The following is a 23,133-nucleotide window of genomic DNA, read 5'->3' as shown; positions in this document are numbered from 1 at the left end:
AAATTTACCGGAAATGTTCCGCCCCTTTGCAACCCTACCCGGGCCAGCTGCTCCCTTGTCCCGTTGCAGCTGATAATCCACTCAAACCTGCCCCCACCCTTGTAGGCACCATGCCTGACAAGGGGTTACATGGTTGCACAGTATTGCAGACAATAGGACTCGGCTGCACACCCTCCCCCCTCATAGTACCCTAATATTATGCACGGAAATACTTATTATGATCATGGTTGTTGTTGTTTTTAACAGATTTGATCACGCAGTCTCTTCCCTCCCCAGTAGATGATGCTTTTCTTTTACTGCACCCCCTCACTGTAGGGCTGCTCAATTAATTGTATTTTAATTGCAATTACGATTTTGGCTTGCAACGATTATGAAAACAACATCGAAATAAAACGATTATTTTGTTTAAGAAATTCAAGTTTTTTTTTTTTGAATTATATTTAAAGTTCAGGGTGATCAACTGTTAAAAACATACTGTTCAACATATTTTTTTCAATAGATTGATGTTTTCAATGTAAATAGATAATCATTTTTAATAATCGTGATATCAATTATTGACCCAAATAATCGAGATTATGATTTTTGCCATAATCGAGCAGCCCTGACTCACTGTCAGCCTATCATGCTGGCAGCAGGGTCTGGCCCAGTGTGTTTTGAAACCCCTGCCACCTTCTAACAGATTGTAACCTATTTCCCTGCAGCAGCCTTCAGAGCCCTCGCTGCCAGTAGCCTGTAGCCCACTTCCTTAGAGGCTAGCTGGCTTAGTCCATTTAACTTGTAGCCACATTTAACCACCTGCTCCTAATGGCCTTATTGAGTAGCTTACAGTCACTTAGCACATGTTAGCGTCCCGTATGGAATTGATTAGAATAAGCCTCGTGCTTAACGTCAGGCCCAACCCACCCCCTCCCCCCTCTTTTGATGAAAGTCTTTTTTCTTCTTCACAAGGCATTGGCTTTTTTTCAAAGCTGATGTAAGAATTTTTAGTGTGCAGTCAGTGAAATATTTTTTTATACAGCTCTGCAATTTTTATGGCACTTTAATTTCATCATATCTAATTGAAGGTACTGTTAAAGACTATAATAAAACATTATATTAATATAGTGCTTTTTCCAGTGCTCAAAGGTGCATATCTCTTGCCTTTTTACTATTCTGTCCCATGCTTGTAGGGATGTGAAACATTGTGGTGATCGTTGTCCTACGGACCTACGCCCTATACTTTTGGATAAGTAACTGCTCAGTAAGGGAATGACAGACACTTTGGACAACACGTGAGATTACTCAGAGCAAGCAGTCATCGGTCAGCTGCAGTCTTGACATGAACACACGGTAAAGTAGGGCTTGTAAACACCTCCTCCACACTGTCTTGTTATTTGGACAAAAAAGGGAGTTGTTTTGTAAAATCAGGGTTTAATGTTTTTCTTTCTTTCGATAACGAGGTTCATGGAGTGCCTTTTTTCTTCTTGACGATTTTCTGAAAGTGAGTTTTTTTTGTTTTTGGTTTCACCACCCCTGCTGCTCAAATCAGTTTATTGTATTTAAAGTGCTTTGGTGATGCTTTTTTAAGGTAGCATGAAAGCATCCTGTATCAGAAATGGATAATTAATGTTGTGCTTCCTTTCGAGCGATGCGTCCTAAACGCATAACCCCTGTTGTATCAGAACAAAAGCCTATGATCCACCAAACAATATTGCAAAGCTTGTTAAATCTGTATAATTAATCAATCAGATGGTTAAATGTATGTTGTCTATTGTTTTGGCCCGTAGTTATTCTTTAAAATCTTACTTTGTTTAAATATTGATTTCTTGAGATGGACAGTTCTTTGTACAGCTGTGACATTAGTTAAAAGCTCATTCTCCCTCCTCCTCCTGCCGTATAATGTTACCTTGTCTTATTGTTCCTACTCCCTACACAAGATGGATTTGATGACACATTGTTGAGGGACTGTAACAAGCCTCTTCTTTGGATATGATCCCTTCAGTGCCCCACAAGTAATGAGTTTTGTTTTGCTCTGTGTTTTCTCGTCCATCGGGCGGTGTGCTGAGGAATGCATCTCGTGATTAATGGCTGCTGTAATGTTGACAGTCATCTCCAGTGTCTCTTTTCAGCCATGTGTTGTCACTGTAGCACAACAGGTTGAGTGATGTCAGGTTTGATGTTCTGGACAGCTGATACTTTCCTGGCTTATTGTCAAGGACCTTTTTTCCACCGTTCATCACAATGCACATGTTTGAGATGTATATACAGAGATGTATGACATAAGTTAACCCTAGCAGATGCACTACTCAAAACCTAAAAATAATTTGCTCGGATGAGTAAAACGTCTTTAATACCAAACAGCAGATTCAGTTTATGTTTGTCATATGACTTCTAGATAACCTATGAACTGTGCGACAGATGAACTTCATAGATGCATGGAATTTCCATTTACACACACATGTGCTCTTCAGTGCCATCAGGATCTGTGCCAGAAGTCAATAATCCGCTGGCTGTGTTGCACGTACTCATATAGTAGCTGCTTCATTGGCTTTATGTTTATTGGTTGTTTCTAACTTGGAGCAACTCTCAGCATCATGTTGGAGTGCTGTGCTGGAGAGAAGACGGCTCTACATAAGATACCCTGAGCTTTAAGCACAAAGTTACTTCCATCGCTCACATGATGGCAAGCTGCATCACTATTTCATGTGTTAATCCAAACAAGGTCTAAACCTCATCTGTTACAGAAGCTCTGCATCATTCCCTAACTGAGTTGGGAATGAAAATATATTGTATTTAATTCAATCCTGTATTTTGTTTTCTTGAAAATAGGCATTGAGCTGTTTATTATATTTGAAGATCTTAATCATTTGTAAGCAAACTGTCATTTAATTTATGTAAAAATGTACTATACCTAACCTTTTAGCGACGTAAGCAGATTTCAATCCCTTTTGAGATAAATGAGTGCGATCAGAACTGTCTGGTGAAGATACTTACCGAATACAATGGCGCAGCTGTTTCTTGTGATCAAGATAAAACATGACATTTTTGCCTTTTTGTATTGGTTATCATAGATTAATAAAACTGCATTATCATAGTTCTTTGGAGCATGTAGTGCATTCTTGTTTTGCACTGCCTGCTTTGAATAATGCATTCCTGTCCTTAACCTGCTTTTAACTGACTTCATTAAACCTGAATGAGTCACATATTGTTATACTGCTATGAGCCAGTGCGCGTAGTCAACCTTATTCAAGAGAGGAACAAGGTAAAAACATGGCCTTGTTTTTGAAGTACCATCCAAGGGCACATGATGGATGTTTGTCTGTCAGAGCGAGGGAGAGCTGCAAAGACTCGTGGTGTGCGGAGATGGAGGAAACTCTTTAGCACTTTGCTGTAGGGCTGTATAATCACACATTCTTGGCTCTGTAGCACTCTGCCTTTCCTGCCAGCATGCTTTGAGACACATGTGTGCGTGTTCCAAAAGCAGATTGAATTTCTCTTTTGTCACTCGGTGTGTGTGAACTAAACACTTGGTAACACAGTGCTGCTGCCTTGTATGGTTAGAGGAATGGGAGGCTGCGTGTGTGTAAAGGACTGCTGACTGATTCACCATCCCACTTTTAACTAAATTGGCTTTAGGATTCTTCATAGGTTATAGGAGACTTGTAAAGTTTAATGGTTTTTGGAGTGGTGGTGGTGGTGTGGTGGTAGACGGGAATCAGAGTTTAGTTTCCCTGCATCTGATCAACTGTTCCAAGACTGAAGCTTGAGCCCTGAGTAAGGAAAGTCCCTTCCTTTCCAAAACACCGTCGCACATATTTTTTCTCTCTTTATAACACTTCATAAACACAGCTTCTCCTTACTTTACATTTTGTTAAAATTTGTTTTTGTTTCCCCTCAGACTAAAAACTGCCTGCATTTCTGTTGCGTACATGTCCAGAAAACACACACTAAGCAAATGCAGATGGGCTTCATATCTCCTTTGTAGTCACTTGTCATATTCCCCCTTGCATACAATATCTGCCAAACACTCCCTGTCCCCATGGTCAAGTTCACCAGACCAGCCTTGTTTGTTTAAAATGTCTAAAGGTGTGGCTCTTAAGGAACGTTGAGATGATGAATTAAGTGTGTCTGTGGTATTGGAAGAAGGCAGGAAGTGGCGGGGTGCTGGATTCAAAGTTGTTGTTTTTTTGGTTTTTTTTTGTCTGCATGTAAATTTGTGCAAATGGCCTCTTCACATGATGCACACTTTCATCCTACACATGCTTTGCTCACACTTGTTAAACACTGCTCCATCTTATTTACACACAACACACGCATTCATTAGACCCTATGACCCTTTCACTCCCTACTCTTACACACACGTCCAGCTGTCACTGTAGCCCTGAGGAGTCTTGAGGAAGTCAGCAGAGCTGGAATGTGGATGGGTCAGATGTGCTCTTGATACTGCTGCTGCTTTCAGGCATTCACTTTCTGCCATTAATCACCTTGGAGCAGATGCTGCATGACTCGGATCTTAAAGTAGAAACTCAAAATCAGGCAACTGAAGAGGCCAAGCTAGATGGCTGCATCTAAAGAATGTGTTATCAGATAATCAGAAAATAATTCCTTGATGGACGATTCATCGTTTTGATTAATAGATAATCAAAGTATCATGATTAAAATATTTACTGTTATAGTTGTAGATTATTATATTTCATTGCATGGGTCGAATATGGTTTTTAAAAATGAATTGCAAGTCATATAAAATAAAATCTAAAGCACAATCTATGGGTTGCGCAACTTAAATGCCTTTTTTATTTTACATGGGAATACGTTTTTTAAATTACCAATACATTTGTGTTCAAACTTTTGGTGGTAATCTAAAGTGATTCTGATTCAGCTGCAACACTGGAGGGCACAAAGGAAAATGATACCTTAAGATGGCTGTTCCTAGATTTCCCTCACTACTTGCGTTTTGACACGCAATCAATCTTTTACAGTTGTAATGTGTGATATCTCTTTGCTGTCTTACAACCCTATGACTGCAGTCTGTGGTAAATCTACAGATGACATTAAGCCCCAGCATCAGTATCCACAGCCCCCCCCCCACCACCACCTCCAGCAGTCTGCTCAATGCATTCCAATCCCCTGCCATCCTCTCACAGCTAAATCCCCCTCTGCTTGTATTAGACATGGTATTAAAAATGACCCATTTTGTCAGGCACCACTTGTAATGTCTGGACGAGTACAGCCAGAGACTGAGAGATGGGGAAGGACAGATGTAATTAAACCGCCTCAAGACAGAGGTCAGGAGTTGGATTTAATGACAACAAAGACCATAAATCTTTAACAAGTGGAATGTAAATGGCATCTATGTATTTTCTGTGTCTAGACAGACTCCCTCTAACAAGCTTACAAAGTGATCGCTGTGTTTATACACTCTTCTCCAGCCTGGACTCAACTGCTGCAGTCTTTTCACCCTTTGGTTCTTTGTCTGCATCAACACAATACTTGCAACACATTGTTATTGTCACAAGGGTTATTAGGCTAATTGTCATCTTATCCATGTGGCACTAGATAGAAAGAGAGCTTGCTGCGGCCTGAATATGGTTTAAATCTTCATTGAACTAGGATTTATTATGCAAATTAGAACCGAGAGAATGGCACAATAGAGATTTTCTTTATTTGTAATCAAAATGCACGAGGCTCTTCATCTTGACCAATAATGTGTTTATGTTAAGTTTTTAACATTGAACAGGAGTGCTCTGATTTAACATGTTCTCAGCTAGGTGTGAAACACTTGGGGCATCCCAAAATGCCAGATATTATTTAGGGATCGACCGATATTGCTTTTTCAAGGCCGATACCGATTATTAGTAATCCAGGAGACCGATAACCGATATACATTTGCTGTAAAATCTTGGTGCCAAAATGCAGAATAACACAAACTCCAACAACTTCTTTGAAATGCATTTAAGCATATTATGTTCAATGAACTTTTAAACATCTTACAACTAGTTTCCTTCTTTTTTTGTGCAGCCATCTGCAATGAGTTAGAGAGACAGAGTTAAAAGTGGGGCTGCAGGCTGACATGCTTAACTAACAATAATGCTTTATTTATTATATCAAAACATTGCCTGTCTATCTAGCATAACATCCCAATAAGCTGCTAGCAACTGTAAAACACTAATGCTAGCTAATGTTTTGCAAACTATTAAAAGTGAGGCTATTACAGTAGACCTAACGTTAGTCTAGTAGCCTCACTTCTAATATGTTGCTAAACATTTGCTAGATACATGTTGGATAGCTAATGAGCTTCACATATCAACCTGAAAAACTGCGAGGCTCCACTCGCAGCCCCCCCTCCGCACCATAGTTACTCCGCTGCGAGACGCTGCAAGCACCCCCAACTCTGACTGACTTCCCGCGTCCCTGTGTAACTGGGAAACTGATAGAATTGGATCATAAGATCGTGGTGTTTTTGCAACTTCAGCATAGGGGATTTGGATGTTTATTGAACTTCGGCTTTCAACTGATTTACCTTGGAAACACATGTATGGCTCTGCCGCTCAGCGCTGCTGCTTGCCTCTGTCTGTGTTCTTCGCACCTGCCTGCCCGCCTTTCTGGCTGGCTCCCGCCCGGAAAATCTTCAGTGTTGATTGACACTTCAGTAATAGCCTATCAGATAGCGCTGTTGGCGGGACATTGTTCGTGTACAGAGAGTGGTGACTGCAGCCAGAGAAACGGCCGCATCAGAGCCAAAGTTTTATCGGCAATTTGATTAAAAAAAAGGCCGATACCGATAATCGGTCAAATGCGGAATATCGGCCAGGCCGATAATCGGTCGACCCCTTTTTCATTTAACAGTAAGTGTGGTCTGGTGGATAGAACACAAGCACCAGCTCTGCAGAGCAGTCTGACTTTAATTTAGTAAAACATCCCTTATCTGTGGGTACGTGTGGATGGGATTTCATTTTAATGATCCATTGACTTGCCCTCGGTGCTGCGTCACACGGTGTCAGCTGGTTAGACATGATGCCTTTACTTGCCCAGAAGGGGGTCATCACATGAGGGCTGTGATGCTATCTGCTAATCCCCTGGTATTGGTAGCTGGACTGGCAAACCATGCCAGGCTCTTCAGTGTCAGTCAAATTCCGTTTGGATCATATCCTTCTTAAATAATAAACTGGCTTTTATTGACGAGGTGTCCCTTCGAGTTTCTGGAAGAAGAAAATCTGACTTGATGTAAAAACATTTTACTCTAATGTACCAACTCGTTAAGCTTGAAATCTAGCAGGACAAGTGAGGAGCCACATCCCTAACCTTTTCAATGTTCCCAATTTGCTAATTGCTTCCCGTTAATATGAATGGAGTGATGACATGGGATTTAATATGTGCAACACTGTCCCTCCCAAAAGCTCTGAAAATTATCTAATTGACTCAAAGCTTCACATTTTGTGTTGGTAGAGAGGTTACTGTGCTCGACTCGGCTTCCTTTCTGTGTGAGATTCGTATACAGAGACCGGAGTACAACAGAAGAGAGCAGCAGGAAACAATTCTAGACTTGCACCAAGTGGTAACTTTTCCATGGCTGCACGAAAGGGAAGGATAGTTGAGTTTAGGGGGATTTCAGTTAGTGTGTGTGTGTGTGTAGTCGGGAGGTGCAATCAGTGCTCAGCAGCAATAATTATTTCTCAAGTGGTCAATACATGCACTTCTCTTTTGATTGATGAGTCATTATAGTTACCCACTGTACCTAGAGTTAAATGTACAGAGACCTCTTTACCTCAAACATAAGTGAAAGAGTAGCAAGATTTTTTTGGGATCTGGGAAAGGGGCCAAAGTATTGCGTTACCTCGTATGTTAATGTATAACTAGCGGTGAAACAAACGTTCTGACCTTTGGACTTCTTTAAAAGAATGCATTCTAAAATGTCTTTGGGAAATGCTTTGTTGGATGGAGATAAATAAAACGGATTCTTTTTCCTTGAGGCAATTTGTGTATAGACTCACTGAGGCTGTATAAATGCACTCGGTATCTCATGTCTGTGGAAAAGGTTACTCATTGGAACTTTTTCCAAGATGTTTTTAGTCATCTGCCTAATGGCTTGAAAATATAACGTATCGTCTACGGTGATGACCTTCTTATTCGTTTGCTCTGTTAGGGCTCAGTCGGCTTTCTCTCTGAATTGCTCTCGGTTTTTTCAGTATCATCATGACTCTTGCCATTCTTGTATGATAGGAAAAACCTATTCTCTTTTACTCTCACTTCCTTTTGTTCTGGTCCATTACTCTGTCAATTTCTATTATTTATTTTCTCTAACTTTCCCACTCACTCTGTTTTGATTTCCTCCTCAATCCATCTCTTACGCCTCTGTTTCTTTGCCATTCAGAGCTTTTACTGGCTAGACCATGTGTAGCCATTTCCTGGAAGCAGATCTTTTGGCAGTGGGAGGAGGGGAGGAACAAGTGGCTATAGGGAAGAAGAGAGGTAATCAGGAGGGGGTGGGGAGAAGCTTCTGTGGTCAGAGGTTAAGGAATAGAGTAATGGATGAGGGGGAAATAAACTCAAAATGAATCTGGGAAGAGCTCTGTCCGGCAAGACAAGAATCGACTGAAGTTAATGAGTTCAGGTCCTATATGTATGTACTCGCTCTAAATCTTGCCATCACAGTTTTCTCTACTCTCTACAATAACTTCAATTTTTCTTTAGTACTGTCAATTAAGGAATCTCCAAGCACATAAAACTTTGTGAAGCGAGCAAAATCCGATGTGACAGTTACGAACTGCATCTGCTTAACAGGGAGAGAAACAATGGCTGACCAGTGGGCCATTTAGTGCTCGGCCTCCTCCCTCCCCTCACCCTCTGTGGGCTGTGTCATGTCAGGAGCCCCCTCTTGGCTTTCAGCGGTCCAAACCACAGTTTTTTTTCCTTTTTAATTCAAGATGCTGGAAGCCATTAGGAGCAGTCATCACTTTATTTTTCTGCCCCATAAATGTTCCGCTTAACAATCCAGTTCCTTGTATTGTGGTATTTTGATACAGATTCCTCATTTTATTTATTTACCTCACGCATTGTGATGCATTATGACTGTGGTAGTTCTCTTAGATGTGCAGCAGCATAGTCACTTTTAGAAAGTGTTTTTTTGGCATGTCTCGCTGCTCACTTCCTGTTTTTTTTTTAAACTCTCCCAACTCCTTGGAGGCCCTTAGCCGGACATGGCACTTCCTTCGGCTGACAGTAATATGTTTATTTGAATTTATGAGTGAACATGGTTGTGATATCTCTTGTTTTTCTTCAACAGGATATCCCAGTGTGAGAGAAAGTGACCAATCAAGAAGTGTGTGTGTGTGGGCCCCTGGACTTTGTAAGCAGCAACGTCAGCGTCCACACCTTTTATCTATTTTTAGGAGGGGGGGAATGAAACCGGATGGGGATACCATGGAGACCACGGAGCCCACTGAAGATGCAGCAGTAGCAGAGCCCTCCTCATTGCAGGACAACACAACCGAGGAAGCCCCATCGCAACCAGAGGAAGCGGCCATTGATGTAGCCCCTGAAACCATTCCCAAGGGCAACGGCAAGCCAGTGGCAACAGACTCCAAAGTCAAACCAAAAGGTGTTTCAACCAAAACACAGCCCGCAGCCAAATCTGCAGGACCCTCTGGATCAAGGCCGGGCACTTCCTCGCACCGCACTTTGAACGACGTCAAGTCCTCTGCGAATGTCTCTGCAGCTGCAGCCAAGAAAACGGCAACTATAAAACAAACCGCATCAGCAGCGGGGGGCGTACCTAAACGACCTGTGGGGGCAGCAGCTTCTTCCACGGTCAAGACCCTATCTAGAGTCCCAGACAAGAAGCCTGTAGGAACAGCTAGGACTACCTCCGCTGCTGCGTCCACAGCAACAAATGGCACCAAACCAACCACCGTGAATGGCATTCCTAAGAAGAGACCAGTAGCTGAGACTGGCGCGAGACCCAAGACCACAGGTTAGTCTGACTGACATACGGACAACTGAAATCAAATGAATAATACTTGTCTCGCATGCTTCCACGGCGAATGAAGAATCCAAAAATGAATTAAAGGCTTGATGGCTGTGTTTATTAACTCTCACAAAACTCATTAAATAAAAACATTTATAATACTTCGCAATTAACATTACTGGCAAGGGTGAGACTCTTTTACTAGAGTTCCTCAATCATTTGGTCAGATTATTGAGTTTCTTTTCAAGAAGTCAAGGTAACACTAGCTGATTTATTGATATACAAAAGATCATCCCTGGGGGTGTAGTATTCTTTACCAATATTTTCTACAGCTTTTTTGGCTTTCTCTGCAAACTCATTTGATGTTCTTCCATGTTTTTTGTAGCTCCTGCCAGCAGAGCAGCGGCCTCCACTGCCTCAAAACCCAGCACTTCAACCACGTCAAAAGCTGTTGGTGCAACAACGAAACCAGTCGCCTCGGCAGTTTCAAAGACAACAAGGTATGCAGTTTTATTACAAACGGGCAGCAGGTGTGATGAAGTGTAATTACGGCCAATGGTGCAGCCTCCTAAGAGCGCTCTAACACGGACATTAGAATAAAGTGATGCGGTTGGGAACTTACATTTACTTACAATGACACTTCCCCTCTCTTTCTTCACGCTCTGCAATGTTTCAGTCATTCACACTTATCTTCCCCCTCCTGTGAGATCTACACTTTTTAATCCCCTACAAACTGGATGACAGGGCGACTTTGTCTATGGTGATGCCCTGAAAGAGAGCAGCGCAGAACCATGTCCATTGTGGTCTTTGGGCCGTTATTGAGTCAGATTACGCTTCATGAGTGTGAGTCATGTTAGCAGAAATAACCTGAGACAGAGGGCCTTAAGAGAGGCAGCGATACTGAAGAACTCCCGCTTTGTCCCAAACAGACCCCCTGGCAGAAAGCAGCCCCACCTCCCCAGGGCAGGGTCCTATTGACTGGACTCATAATCCCTCATACTGAGCTGCTGGTGTGGAAAGAGAGGGCTGCAGTTGGACTAAACTTTCTCTAAGTGCTCCTATCAAATGACCATTTCTCGCTGTCATAGTTTTCATTGTTGGCCCGGTTCATTAAGCGCAATTTGGACAATAAAGCTCTTGTTAGTAAAGACTTTCAACTTGATCAAATGTAAGATATTATTATCAGCTAGGCCTGGCACGATAATTAATTTTGTTGGACGATACATTTTCCCGGAAATTATTGCGATAAACGATAATATTGTCGGCATCGTTGTAAGACCATTTTAGACCACTGAGATAATATATAATAATAATTCAAGTACATCCTTTCAAACAGAACTTTGTATTGAACATTGCAAATGAAATGTGAAATAATATTCAAATATATAATAAATAAAACAAATACATTTAGTTATAACAAATTAATTAAAATAACACAATCAATTAAATAGACTCTGGCTGGAAAACAGAGCTCTCTATATCTATCTATCTATCCTCCTTAAAACAGCAGTCAAGTGTACAGTCCACTGTCCATACAAAGACCCAGATGCCTCAACAGGCCATATTCAAATCTGTATTTCAAAGATTTCAAACAGGGAACAACATGTTTGCATTGTTTGGCAAATGCATCTTTGATTGCAAACTGTCGGGAAGGTGGGGGCTCTCCAGCTGCCGTGTTTGCTCCCAGCTGGGGGAATGGGGTGGTTGTGTTTCAGGTGCAGTTTAAGGTTGGTCGTATCGCTAGCTTGAATCTACCTTTTTTCTACCCGGCTCATTCAAGTCCGTAGGTTCGCCTCGTTGATTTGGCTTAAATCCAAAATATTCCCACACCGGAGATGGAGATGGAGATGGAGTTAGGTTTCGCAACCAATTCATTTAACTTCAAACTCCCCTCGAGTAATTCACACGTTGTCCCCTGCTCGTCTCTATTTTATATTATTCATTTGGCTGCTGCACACAGTGTCCTGACCTGGCTGTGTGTGAACCCCGCCCCTCATAGCGCACCTGGCTAAAATGCTGGTCACATCCTTATGTAAATGGGAATGTATCGAGGTCAGAAAAGTTATCGAGTTTATTTGTATTTATTGTACGATAAGTCAATGAATTGCTTATCGCGACAGGCCTTGTGATTCAGCTGTAACACTGGAGGGCACAATAAGGATCCAGAAGGAATAAAGAATCCAAAGTATTTCCACACCGGAGATGTGGTATTAGGTTTTGCAACCACTTCCATTTAACTTCAAATTCCCCTCGAGTAAGTCACACGTTGTCTCCTGCTTGTCTCTATATTATTAATTTGGCTGCTGCACGCGGAGTGTCCTGACCTGACTGTGTGAGCCCCGCCCCTCACAGCGCGCCGGGCTGGCAGCCACAGCGCGCCTGGCTAAAATGCTGGTCACATCCTTATGTAAACAATTTATTGAGCTCAGAAAAGTTATCGAGTCCATTTTTATTTATCGTACGATAAGTCAATTTATTGATTATCGCGACAGGCCTATTATCAGCTGGTGGTTTCTTCAAATGTTTTTTTAAATTGTGAATACAAGTTTTGAATTAGATTATTGTGATGGGCATTTGAGTAAATGAAGTGATCTGTCTCTGTGGATAGAGCATCAGATGTATTATACAGGACTCGACGTCTTTCCACAGGATGTTGTGTTCCGCACTGAGAGGCTTGATTAGATTATTGCTCCTTGTCGTCCCTCTTAATGATCTATAATCAAATAAAGAATCAACGTGCTGCGCCATTCAGTTTGCTGAGGAAGCACTGGCTCATGATGCTCTTTTGCTGTCAGAAATTAAATATCTGCCTTTTTTTTTAATGTAAGATGGCACCAATTTGTTATATTGAAGACATATTATTCCAAATGTCCTATCTTGTACAGAACAATGCTTTTTATCTTTATCCTTTTTTCCCACTTCTATTATCTTATAATATTAAATGCTGATCCATCCTTCCAATATTCAAGTAATACTCAAACCTTAAATGCTGGATAGGGAATCGGCAAGTATATAAATCTATGCACTGATCGCATATCATGTTGTCATATCCTTTCTGAGCTCATTTACGGTACGCTGGAACATTAACAACACGTCTCTCTCAATACCCAATCAATACATCCTGTCCGAGCGGCACCACGCATACAATTCCCAACAGAGATGAGAAAAAAAGCGAAATGCCTCCCTCGTTGGCTACAATCAGACTGGATAATGTTTTTTTCTTTGTTTTTTTCCTACTAATTCATCCAAAAAGTATCATTCATACACACAAAGATGAACAAAATTAGTAGAAGCCATTGTCAATGAAGAATGTCAAAGGCAATCATTCCCTTTATGTATTTTTTCAAGTTTTACAAAGAGTTGAACCTGAGGCAGGCCTTAAAACAATGATGGCGTAAGGCAGCCTCTGAATACTCAGTAGAGCTATTTCATGTGTTGGAGTCTGATTACAGTAGCACAACATCCCGGTGAGACCGTTTCCTGGCTTGTTTCCATCAACGTGACATGGCACTCGCCTCTCAGCTTGAGACACAGAGAGGACCACAGCGGAACAGCAGCAGTGTCTGCCCTTGTGACAGATGAGGCGCGTTGCATTTCGTGCCACCTGCATGTGAAGTCAGTGGCGTGTCCAATCCCTTGTGTAGCAACAGTAGTAGTGGTGTGCTTTGCAGTCGGTGTTCGTGCTGGCTCACTGGCAGTAACACCAACGGACCTTATGTCAGCTCAAGCAGCGGCTTGCATTAGTCATGACACGGACAGCGGTAGCACTAACCATCTAGAGAAACGCATGAAATGGAATGGAGTTAAAGGATTTACCAAACTACCGTAAGAGGTTATTGAGCTGCAACCAGGGATGTTGCTATACTAGATATCAAGCCTCCAACACCAGTGATATTCCATGATCCACAATTCAATACTACAATGAAAAATCAAACAAGACATAAACCCACTACTACAACGTGCACTCTTTTTTTTTTTAAAGTTCCAGTTTACATGCGTTTGTAAGGAATTTAAAGTTATAATTGCTTTTCATCCATTTCATTTTGCTCAATTTGTTTAATTGTAATTATTCAATTTTATCTCAATTTGAATAATTACATTTGAACACCTCAGCTGTCATCCTCCCAATCTCTACATAGATGTGTGTTGCATTATCATGGAGAAAATAGGCTGTGGTGTAAACTGCACCACAAAAATATTTTGTTTGGTCCCTGGCACAATGGGAGGCCATTGGTCTTGAGCCCCCAGGTACCTGCAGTACTGCGGCAAAAATAATACCTTCACATTTTAAGGCCTTGACGTAGTACAGAAGCAGTGTTTTTTATGACCAGCTTCCACAAAGGTACTGCACAACCTATAATTGTACTTTTACAGCCTTCTTTCTAATTCAAGCCCAGACTAATTGCTTCTCAAATTGCTGATACGCCAGTCATTGCTGCCCCAACTGCCACACAGGAACAATCCTTAACTTTTAAAAGCCCAGTATCTGCAAGTTAAAACTCTTTCATGGAAATCTATTGAGGTAAACGATAAAGAAACACTACATGCTACTGAAATTCGAGCAGCACACACTGCCTGGGGCCAACATAAAACCTTCCTCATTAAGTATTAATATTCATTGGCCTACGGGGAGGAATGTACAAAACCATAATTGTTTTTTGTGATGGGCAAATAGGATCTTGTGTTTAGGTATAAACTCCAGGAAATAGGATTGTACCAATGTATGGGCGGGGGGGAGGGGGGGTTATAAGATTTGATAAATTGAAATGGGAGTAAAATGCTGGATCTGTGCCGAACATCCCATGACTGTATGCAGAGCTGTTTCAGCTGTGGGTTGATTTGTGTTCCTTTGGAGTTTATCATGCAGGTGCACACCCGGAATCCATCTGAATGACACATTCATGTGTTTTTCCTTTTAAAATTTCATGAGCAGTAGAATGTCCTTTTCCCTCCCTATCACAGATAACATCTCCCCCCCCCCCATCCCACGCCAAACTACTCTCAGGTCAGGAGGATGTTTCTGTCTCAGTGGTCGATTTGAACCCTTAATAACTGGAGTAGAAGCCAAATGTTGTAGAATCTGGCACCTGCTTTGCTCTCCGCTCCTCCAGTGGTGGGTTATGATGTCCTTGCACTGACTGAGCAATCAGTCTTTGTCCTCCCCACCCCCTCTCTCTATCTCCTCTCTTAAACATTTTCTCTCCCTGCCGTCTGTGCATGTACAGTGCTGGGCATGTGGCCAAGATCTCCTCCAGCCCTTCTTAACCCTTCTTCCATCGAGCTGTCCCCATATTTCTTGCTCCATCATTTAGCTGCACACTGAGCATGTACATTTCATGGTGTTGTTGTGTATCCTGAGAAGCAAAGTGGTGTTGATGAACAATTTGTAAAATGATATGTTCAATGGTTCCTGATTAGGAATGGGAATACTTTGTGGTCTCTCAGAAACTGAGTGTTCCATGGTTATTGAAAACTGAATGTAAAGAATTGCTATGGCCTTGGCTCGTTGTTGCTCAACACTTTCTTTTCACTTTTATTGTCAGTTTTCTCCCTCTCTCATCTCCCCTTAATTCTATCCAGCCCATTGGAGTTACTGTCATTTCTATCCAGCCCATTGGAGTTACTGTCATTTCTATCCAGCCCATTGGAGTTACTGTCATTTCTCCCCGACTTGGTGCAGAGCTGGATTACTGTCCTAACAGAAGAGGCCCATGGCATCCATCACAGTGACAGCGGGTGCCCAGGGCCTCATAAAAGCCAACAGTGTCTGCCATACTTTTGCTAGGCTGCAGACTTTCATTACAGCTTTTCACTCAGCCGATTCAGGCCTCTACTCTGAATTGTCAAGGAGATAACTGTAGGCCCACACTAACCCTGGGAATGTGAGCTCCTCTCGGTAAGGAGTAAAGCAGCTGATTTTGGACGGCGTACAAGCCAAACAAGGTATTGTTAGCGGCTCCATTTCAATTTGTTGTCTTGGAGGGGGCCCTTGAAGTGGTGGGGGGGGGGGGGGGGGAAGAAGGGTCAAGGACACAAAAATGAATACTAAGACTGGATTTTTCTTTTCGTAGGATGGGCTTACTGTGCAGGAATAAAAGTGTTCTCCCTCTCAAGCCCTCTTATTGGTCCCTTTTGGCTTGATTAAAATTGAAAAATTTTAATCTACCAGAGCAAAACGCCAAGGTAATCCGTCCTCCTAGCTTTTTTCTTGTTTTATAAATGATGAGGGAGTCATGAATGGATTGGGTAGGTGTGGCTTCAACAAAAGCCCCCATCTCATGTTTACTCTTTGGCCAAACCGATGTTGCAGCTGCTCAGTATGGGTGTGTTTTTTTTTTTTGTTGCATCTGCCATAAACATTTGTGATTTTGGTTTGTAAAAACAAAAGAGGATCAGTGACTTGTCCCTTTGCTGACCTTTGTCCTCAAGAGCACCCTGTGTTTGGTCATTAACTTGTAGATGGCTGTGGAGTGCCTCTAATCCTCTCTTTGGACTGCCATTTGTATTGATTTGAACCCTCTGTTGGCAGGAAGTATAATCCATACTAAAACAACAGAACCACCACCACCCACGCACAGGCTTTACTGAGTTTGTCCGTCTCCTCTGGATCAAACCGGTTCATGAGTTACTACTCGTCATAAAACAATGGATGGGGTTATTGTGTCTCCGTGGCCCCCCCCTTACCCTCCTTATTCCCGTCCCTTAACTCTTATCTCACTTTCTGTGTCTCGGTCTAATTTCATCCTTCAGTATCACTCACTCTTTCCTAGGAGAAATGCATTCATTCAATCATCTCTTCTTTCATTTCTGCTATCAATTCCTATTTTGCTTGTATCCAGGAGTAGATATGAAAAAAGGCCTCATTTACTGCACCTTTTTGATCTTGCCTACGATTTTAATTTTTCTGCTCAAAAGTTCAGACTTGTGGCCTTTTTGCCGTTTAACATAATGTATTTTTATTTTCTTTGTTTATCATTACCCGACATTTACAGATTTCATCTCAGAGTTTTGGCTGCACTTCACATTACCCTAACTTCTGTCTAAGGGCATCCAATTCCAATTCCGCACTGAGTCTTTGTCTGTCCAGTGGACGTCTGATCCTCGGGAAACAAATGGTCTTTGTAATGCTTATTGTAATGTGGGAGCGGCATCTGTGTGCAGGCATGCTATGCTGCTCTGCTTGAAGTCTTCAAAGTCGGCGCTCATGTCGGCAGACCAAGTCCAACAGAAGACATTGTTGTAATTGCTAGTGGGGTCACATCGTTTTTAAAGCGATTACCGTACATTTTGGAGCTTCTGATTGTTGTAAAAGTTCATCGATGTTGTACAAATGATGTACAGTACTGAGGTTTTGAATTGTTTCTTTGCACACCAGGGTTAAAGTGTAGAGATGAATAGCCTGCAGCTGGCGACTCGCTCGTTTCACCGGCTGACTTTGTTTGTAGGTTGGCCAATGCAGCAAGTTCTCGGAGCCTGACAAGACAAATGTTTTGTGTGGAGATTTTACAGAGCCCAGAATAGCACAGCATAAGCAATATTCAAACCTCTATGTAGGTTACAGCTCCTCCTATCATGGTCACTGATCAAATTGAGGTCTGGTTTCTTTTTCAGGCCCTGGAAAACTTTGAACTTACTGATTCAAGACCTAGTTGCCTGTTTTTGACACATATACAAATGTTAAGTAGGATTTGAAGTTGCCCACAGTGTGTCTGCGCCAATGGAAGGGCACACTTCAACATTGAGGAGAGGAGCATAATTAAAGCCTGAGAAAGTGGGGAAAGGAATGTTTCGTCCCGGTTGTAGTGATTGAGTGGATTAATGCAGTGTCACATAAGAGCTCCTTCTTAGACCAGGAGCTTAAAGCAGGAATGGTTTTAAGGCAGTTTTCTTCCCTGCTCTAGATGTCCTTAGCTATTATCTTCCCCTCTTCGTTTCCGCCTCTTCCTCCTTGTTATTTTGCTGTCTATGCGATCACTCATCACACAGCATTTCCCCCCTCTCTGATCTGTTACTTTCGCTGCCCCAGTTCTCATCTCCTACCTCTGCATTACCTTTTTTCTTTGCTCCAATTCAAGTTTTCCATATTTCATCTTTTCCCCCTGTAATCCTCTTTCTCATTACAGCCTAGCCTTTTGGAAGTGAGCAGATAATGAAGGAGGCATAAAAGTGTGGTCATCGATTGATGGCGCTCTGTTAATGGGTTCCTATTGTGGAAATTGCCTTTGTGGTTTACAGCAGAACAGGTCATTCATTTATGCATGTAGAGGCGGGGCATCAGATTTCATGTTTGGATCAATGCCAACAAAGAGAATCGAAAGCAGAGATGAAGCTGCTTCAGCTTGTGTTTGTTCCTTTTTTATCCTTCAGCATTTGTTAACATATCTTTTGTGGTCTTCTTCCAGGCCGGCTACATCTCCCTCAACATCTCGACCTGCATCCACCACATCCAGGCCCACAACAGCTGCACTGAAGCCCTCCACCACTGCAGCTGCCAGAACCGCTGCCTCTAGAGTCAACACAGCCCCCCCTACTGGCAGGACCACCGCAGCACAGCCTCCCAGACCTGTAGCTGCTAAGAAAGGTCAGGAGTTACGCCTTGTTCTGAAGCCGTGTTATATTCAGGTTGCATACATAACTGTGATGGATTTGAGGGTTTTAATGTGTCTTAAAATGTGGGTGATTAGCCTCAGGGATAAAGTACAAATGCTTATTTTTGACAGATTTGGTGAATTGACATTTGTTGTTTATCTTTGCACTAGATGTCAGTCGCCCAACTTCTGCTACGGTTGCAAATAAACCTCTAGCAGCTACGACAGCCGCTGATGCCAAGAAAAACCCTCGCCCCACAGCCCCCGTAAATCTCAACACTGCCTCCAAATGTTCCACAACAACCAAGGCAGCAGACCCCAAGGTGTCACAGACCAAAGCTCCTGCAAAATCTACTCCCACCAAGAAACCTGTAACTTCGGTTCTGTCCCTGACCCAAAACAAACAGTCTTTTGGACGATCCCCACCTGCGTCTCCAGCCAACAGACCTGCAAACAGCAGCACTCCTCAGGCAAAACGCAGAATCAAACCCACTCAGGCTGTCCTTCCTTTCACTGCCACAAAGAAGGCCGGTGCTTCCGGTATTCTCAAAGCTGCTGCCGGAGCACAGAGGGCTGCCGGTGGTGCAGGTGCAGCAGTGGAGACTCCCCCCGTCTTGTCCCAGAGTACTACACAGGACGTGGTGCCACAAGAGACTGCTGTAAGACAGGAAGCTGCCTCCTCTCCTCCACGAACCCCCTTCAACCCACCCTTACCACAAACACCCACACTTCTGATGGAGACCGAGAGCATTGCTTTATCACCAACAACGCAGGAACAGACCTCTGCCCCAGCCGAGCCTGCATTACCACCAGTGGCCTGTCCCCCAGATTACACTGAGGAGCCTGGTTACCAAACCCCCTCCACGTCTAAAGCCCTCCCAGCAGCAGCAGCAGCAGCAAATTCCCTCTCTCTGAAAGTTCCTCCCACCAATCTAAATGAGGAAGAGGATGAGGAGGAGGAGGAGAGGGAGGGGAGCCAGCTGGTTTCTGTGTCTGAGATGAGTGGAACCACGCAGCCCACAGAGGAGTCTCGTCCCGGCTCGGCAGGACCCGTCGGAGGGTCTGCCTGGAAGGCCGGTGGCGCCCTGTTTTCTGAGCTCGACTCTGAGGAGGTGAGCGGTAGCCAGCAGGGGGCGTCGGAGCTGAGCGCCCCCGGGGTCCTGGAAGGCACCGAGAGCATGGACGACCTGGGGGACGGCAGTCTGAAGGGAGCCATCGACATGGAAGGGGCCTCAGCGGGGTCACCTGACTTTGAGAAGGTCCCCGACATACCGGCTAATGACTTCGATGAGGACGATGACTTTGACGACGACCGGGTGTGTGACATGGACGTGGGCTCGGAGCGGGCCGACGAGCCGCAGAGACTCCGGCATGATAACGACGCGAATGATGAAGAAGAGGAGGAGGACGAAGATGTGGAAATGGCAAGTGAGGGCGTGACAGAGAGCGGGCTGGAAAGCTATGGGAATGCGGATGAAGATGACTTTGCTGAAGATGAAAGGCTGGACAACCTGAACAGAGTGGCCGAGCCCCCGCCTCCCCCTCCTCAGCTCCCCTCCGCCCCCGCTGCTCAGTGGGAACAACCAAACCCCTTCGTTGACCCCTGGCATGCAGACCCTGAGACCCCGACTCAGGCCTCAGCTTGGTTGGAACTCGGCTCTGCTCCTTTGGTTCCTGAAAACCAAGAAGCTCCCCATCAGTCCTCCGTCAAAGATGAGCCACAAGATCTAGCTCCAATGCAGACCCTGGCCCCGGTTCTTCTCTCTGCACCCCTCATGTCTCTGTCAAGCACCCTGAGCAGTGAGACCAGCACCCCCGAGGAGCTCTGCGACTACAATCGAGATGGGAAGGCTCAAGATGTGCATGCACCGGCACTCTCCCCACAGCCTGAGCTGGACCACGAGGAGGCCGAGATGCTGCCCGCTGACGAAGTCCTGGGAGGCCCTCCAACTTCCCCCACCAACAACCCCTCCCCCACCTCGGTAACAGAAGACGAGGCCAACAACACCGAGGGAGAGGCTCAGTTGGATGATTCCTTGGAGACGACGCTGCCCGCTGAAGAAGTGCTGGGAGGCCCTGCAACTTCCCCCACCTCCAACCCCTCCTCCACCTCGGTAACAGAAGACGAGGCCAGCGACACGGAGGGAGAGGCTCAGTTGGATGATTCCTTGGAGACGACGATGGTCAGCCAGCACATCACCTTCAACAGCCAATCTCCATCCCAGCGCTGCCTGTCCACCGTGGAAGAGGGAGAGGAGGCTGACACGGAGGAGGCTCGTGCAGGTGAAGACACCACCCCACCTTCCGCTACATCGTTAGCATCATACGGCTTCGACACCATGACAACGGCTTCCAACGCCCAGTCCACAGGGGAGAGCTGCGCCAGGAGCCCCGGCATCTTCTCCCTGGAGGAGCTGTCCGAGGAGGCCAAGGAGCCGTGTCTGATCCCGCAACCTCACACGCCGCCATGCTTCGCAGAGCATCAGTACATCGATTGTGGGAAGCAGGAATCAGATTCTGCTGAGCCCGCTGAGAAAACCAGCAGGGGTGTGCCGGGGCCCGAGGAAGCCCCGGACCCTTCGTCTGCCCAGAGCACTTTGCAGCAAGCCGAAGAAAACCCAGAGGACGTCCAGCCTCCCTACTATTCTGCGATCTGTGAAAGGACTGAGAACTCTTTTGCAGGTAATGTATAGTTCATCATCTCCTTAACAGCCCAAGTAATGAACCTTAACTCCCCCCCCCGGCCCTGCTCCATCATCCCATAATAGAGTGGTGCAGTGACAAGTCCGGGAACCCGGAAGTGAGTTGGCATGTTACCCTCGTCTCAGAGCCAATGGGATTTCGCCATAGGATTTTGGAAAATAGCTGGAAATAAGGTCTGTGGTTGACACTGATTTAAGAGACTGATCCCGTTTTGTTCTACGACATTAAATACAGCAGCAGTTGAAGATTTTACGTGTCTGAAAAACGATAGTTGTTAACAAGTGAATAGGACTACAGAAGTTGACGAGGATGTTGTACGTCATTACGCCGAACACGTAAACACTCCCGCTAAGTTTGTTTGCCCCTGTTCTGCTTGAAAGCAAATACCTGCTTCCTGCAAACTATTAAATCAAACGCTTCAAATTGCACCATTTTGAATATGTGTTTCTGAATATCGATCTTAAGTTGGCGTGACGTTGAAGTCGTGCGACCCTGCTGTACTCGGCTGTCGTTCGTTTATAGCATAACGTTAGCGTTTTGCTTCTGGCGATTAGATTTATGATTCGAAAATTATAAAAGTAGGGTAGACATGTGGAGATTATCCAGCTGAACAAAACGTGCATTTATCAAACGGGTTCGTTTTCCACAGACCTTATTTCGTGCTATTTTCCAAAATCCTATGGAGATATCCCGTTGCTTTTTTGTCGAGGGAACCCATGCGCTGCTTACTTCCGGGTAAATACGTCATCCCTGCACCACTCTATATCTCACTGTTGTAGCTCTTGTCGTCAGTGTTTGTCCTGATCTCTGGGGGTGGATGTAATCAAAGTTACAGAGGACAGCCGGAGCACTTCCCTCTGATATAGTGTTTCAATTATGAGTGTTTGGCTTAAATTCCTGTATGTGCAATAGCTACTACTATTTACTCCTAATGTGTGAGCGTGCTTGGGTTTTGGTTTCCGCGTGACCTAACGCAGAATAATGTGGTTGCCTTGAACTGGCATGGATTCATTTTTGTCTGTTTACAGCTCTTCAAGGGGAAGAAAATCAAGCATAACAAAGGAAATGCGGAATGAACTGTTTCCATGTGTATTTAGCCCAACACTTTTTTACTGAAAAAAGCTGATAACTGAATGATTTTTGATTGTATATTCCTGTTTGTTTCATTTTACTCTACTATGATAAAGGCAATCTTCCTTATTCCTGATCACTAATCATATCTTCTTGCACTTTAAATTGTACCCCAGCTTTTTCTTGTGTGCATCCATCTTTTGGAGTCATGAAAACTTAAATAAAGATTAGATTTTTTTACAATGATGCGCTCTGTCACTGTACAGTTTTATTGAAATGGGTGATTGGGAGTGCCGTTATTATGGTCTGTGGATTGGTGTGAAAGTACAAATCATCCAACACCACCAGCACTCATTAAACGGTCTTAAAACTTCAAGTTATTTACCAGTTACATTTGCTATATACAAACACTCAGCCTTGTGTCCTATAGCATATCACTTTGGAATACATTTACAAAGACAATAGCACTGTATACTATGGCCTTTCCTTTCAAAAATTGACAAGAAGAACAGTGGACCTCCTGACCAAGACTTCACTTCTCTGCCATGAGTTGGTCGTCTACACCCCCGATCCTCATCTGTGGATCAACTTCTGCATCTCAGCGGCAAAAGGAGTTGGTCCATCCTCAAGAAGCCCCCACTCATCACTCTGCTGCCTCCTTTAATTTCCCTCCAGTCACTGTGGGTGTTTTTTTTGTTTGTTTTAGTACTTTGCTACAATTTTTTTTTTTAAGCTCTTCTCCTGCATTGTATTGATGTTAAACTTATTCTTATGCATGTCACTGTTGCACAATGACTTGCCTTTTTTTACATTACTTTGGATTGGTTT

At 43.8% G+C, this 23,133-nt stretch overlaps 1 protein-coding gene across 1 annotated transcript in view; it reads left to right on the top strand.

Moving 5' to 3' along the window:
* The window catches only part of prr36a (proline rich 36a), a 34,618-nt gene that overhangs the window by 6,000 nt on the left and 5,485 nt on the right, over positions 1–23,133 (top strand). The window contains exons 2-5 of the mRNA XM_079681563.1: positions 9,263–9,949; positions 10,329–10,443; positions 18,346–18,524; positions 18,703–21,213. Coding sequence (XP_079537689.1) covers positions 9,379–9,949; positions 10,329–10,443; positions 18,346–18,524; positions 18,703–21,213 — 3,376 coding nt within the window. The 5' untranslated portion in view covers positions 9,263–9,378. The remainder of the gene's footprint in view (positions 1–9,262; positions 9,950–10,328; positions 10,444–18,345; positions 18,525–18,702; positions 21,214–23,133) is intronic.

This window comes from Notothenia rossii, assembly GCF_949606895.1.
Source record: "Notothenia rossii genome assembly, chromosome: 1".
In the NCBI taxonomy this organism is placed as follows: domain Eukaryota; kingdom Metazoa; phylum Chordata; class Actinopteri; order Perciformes; family Nototheniidae; genus Notothenia; species Notothenia rossii.
The sequence above is the reverse complement of the archived record's forward strand: the minus strand, read 5'-3'. Positions and strand labels throughout refer to the sequence as shown.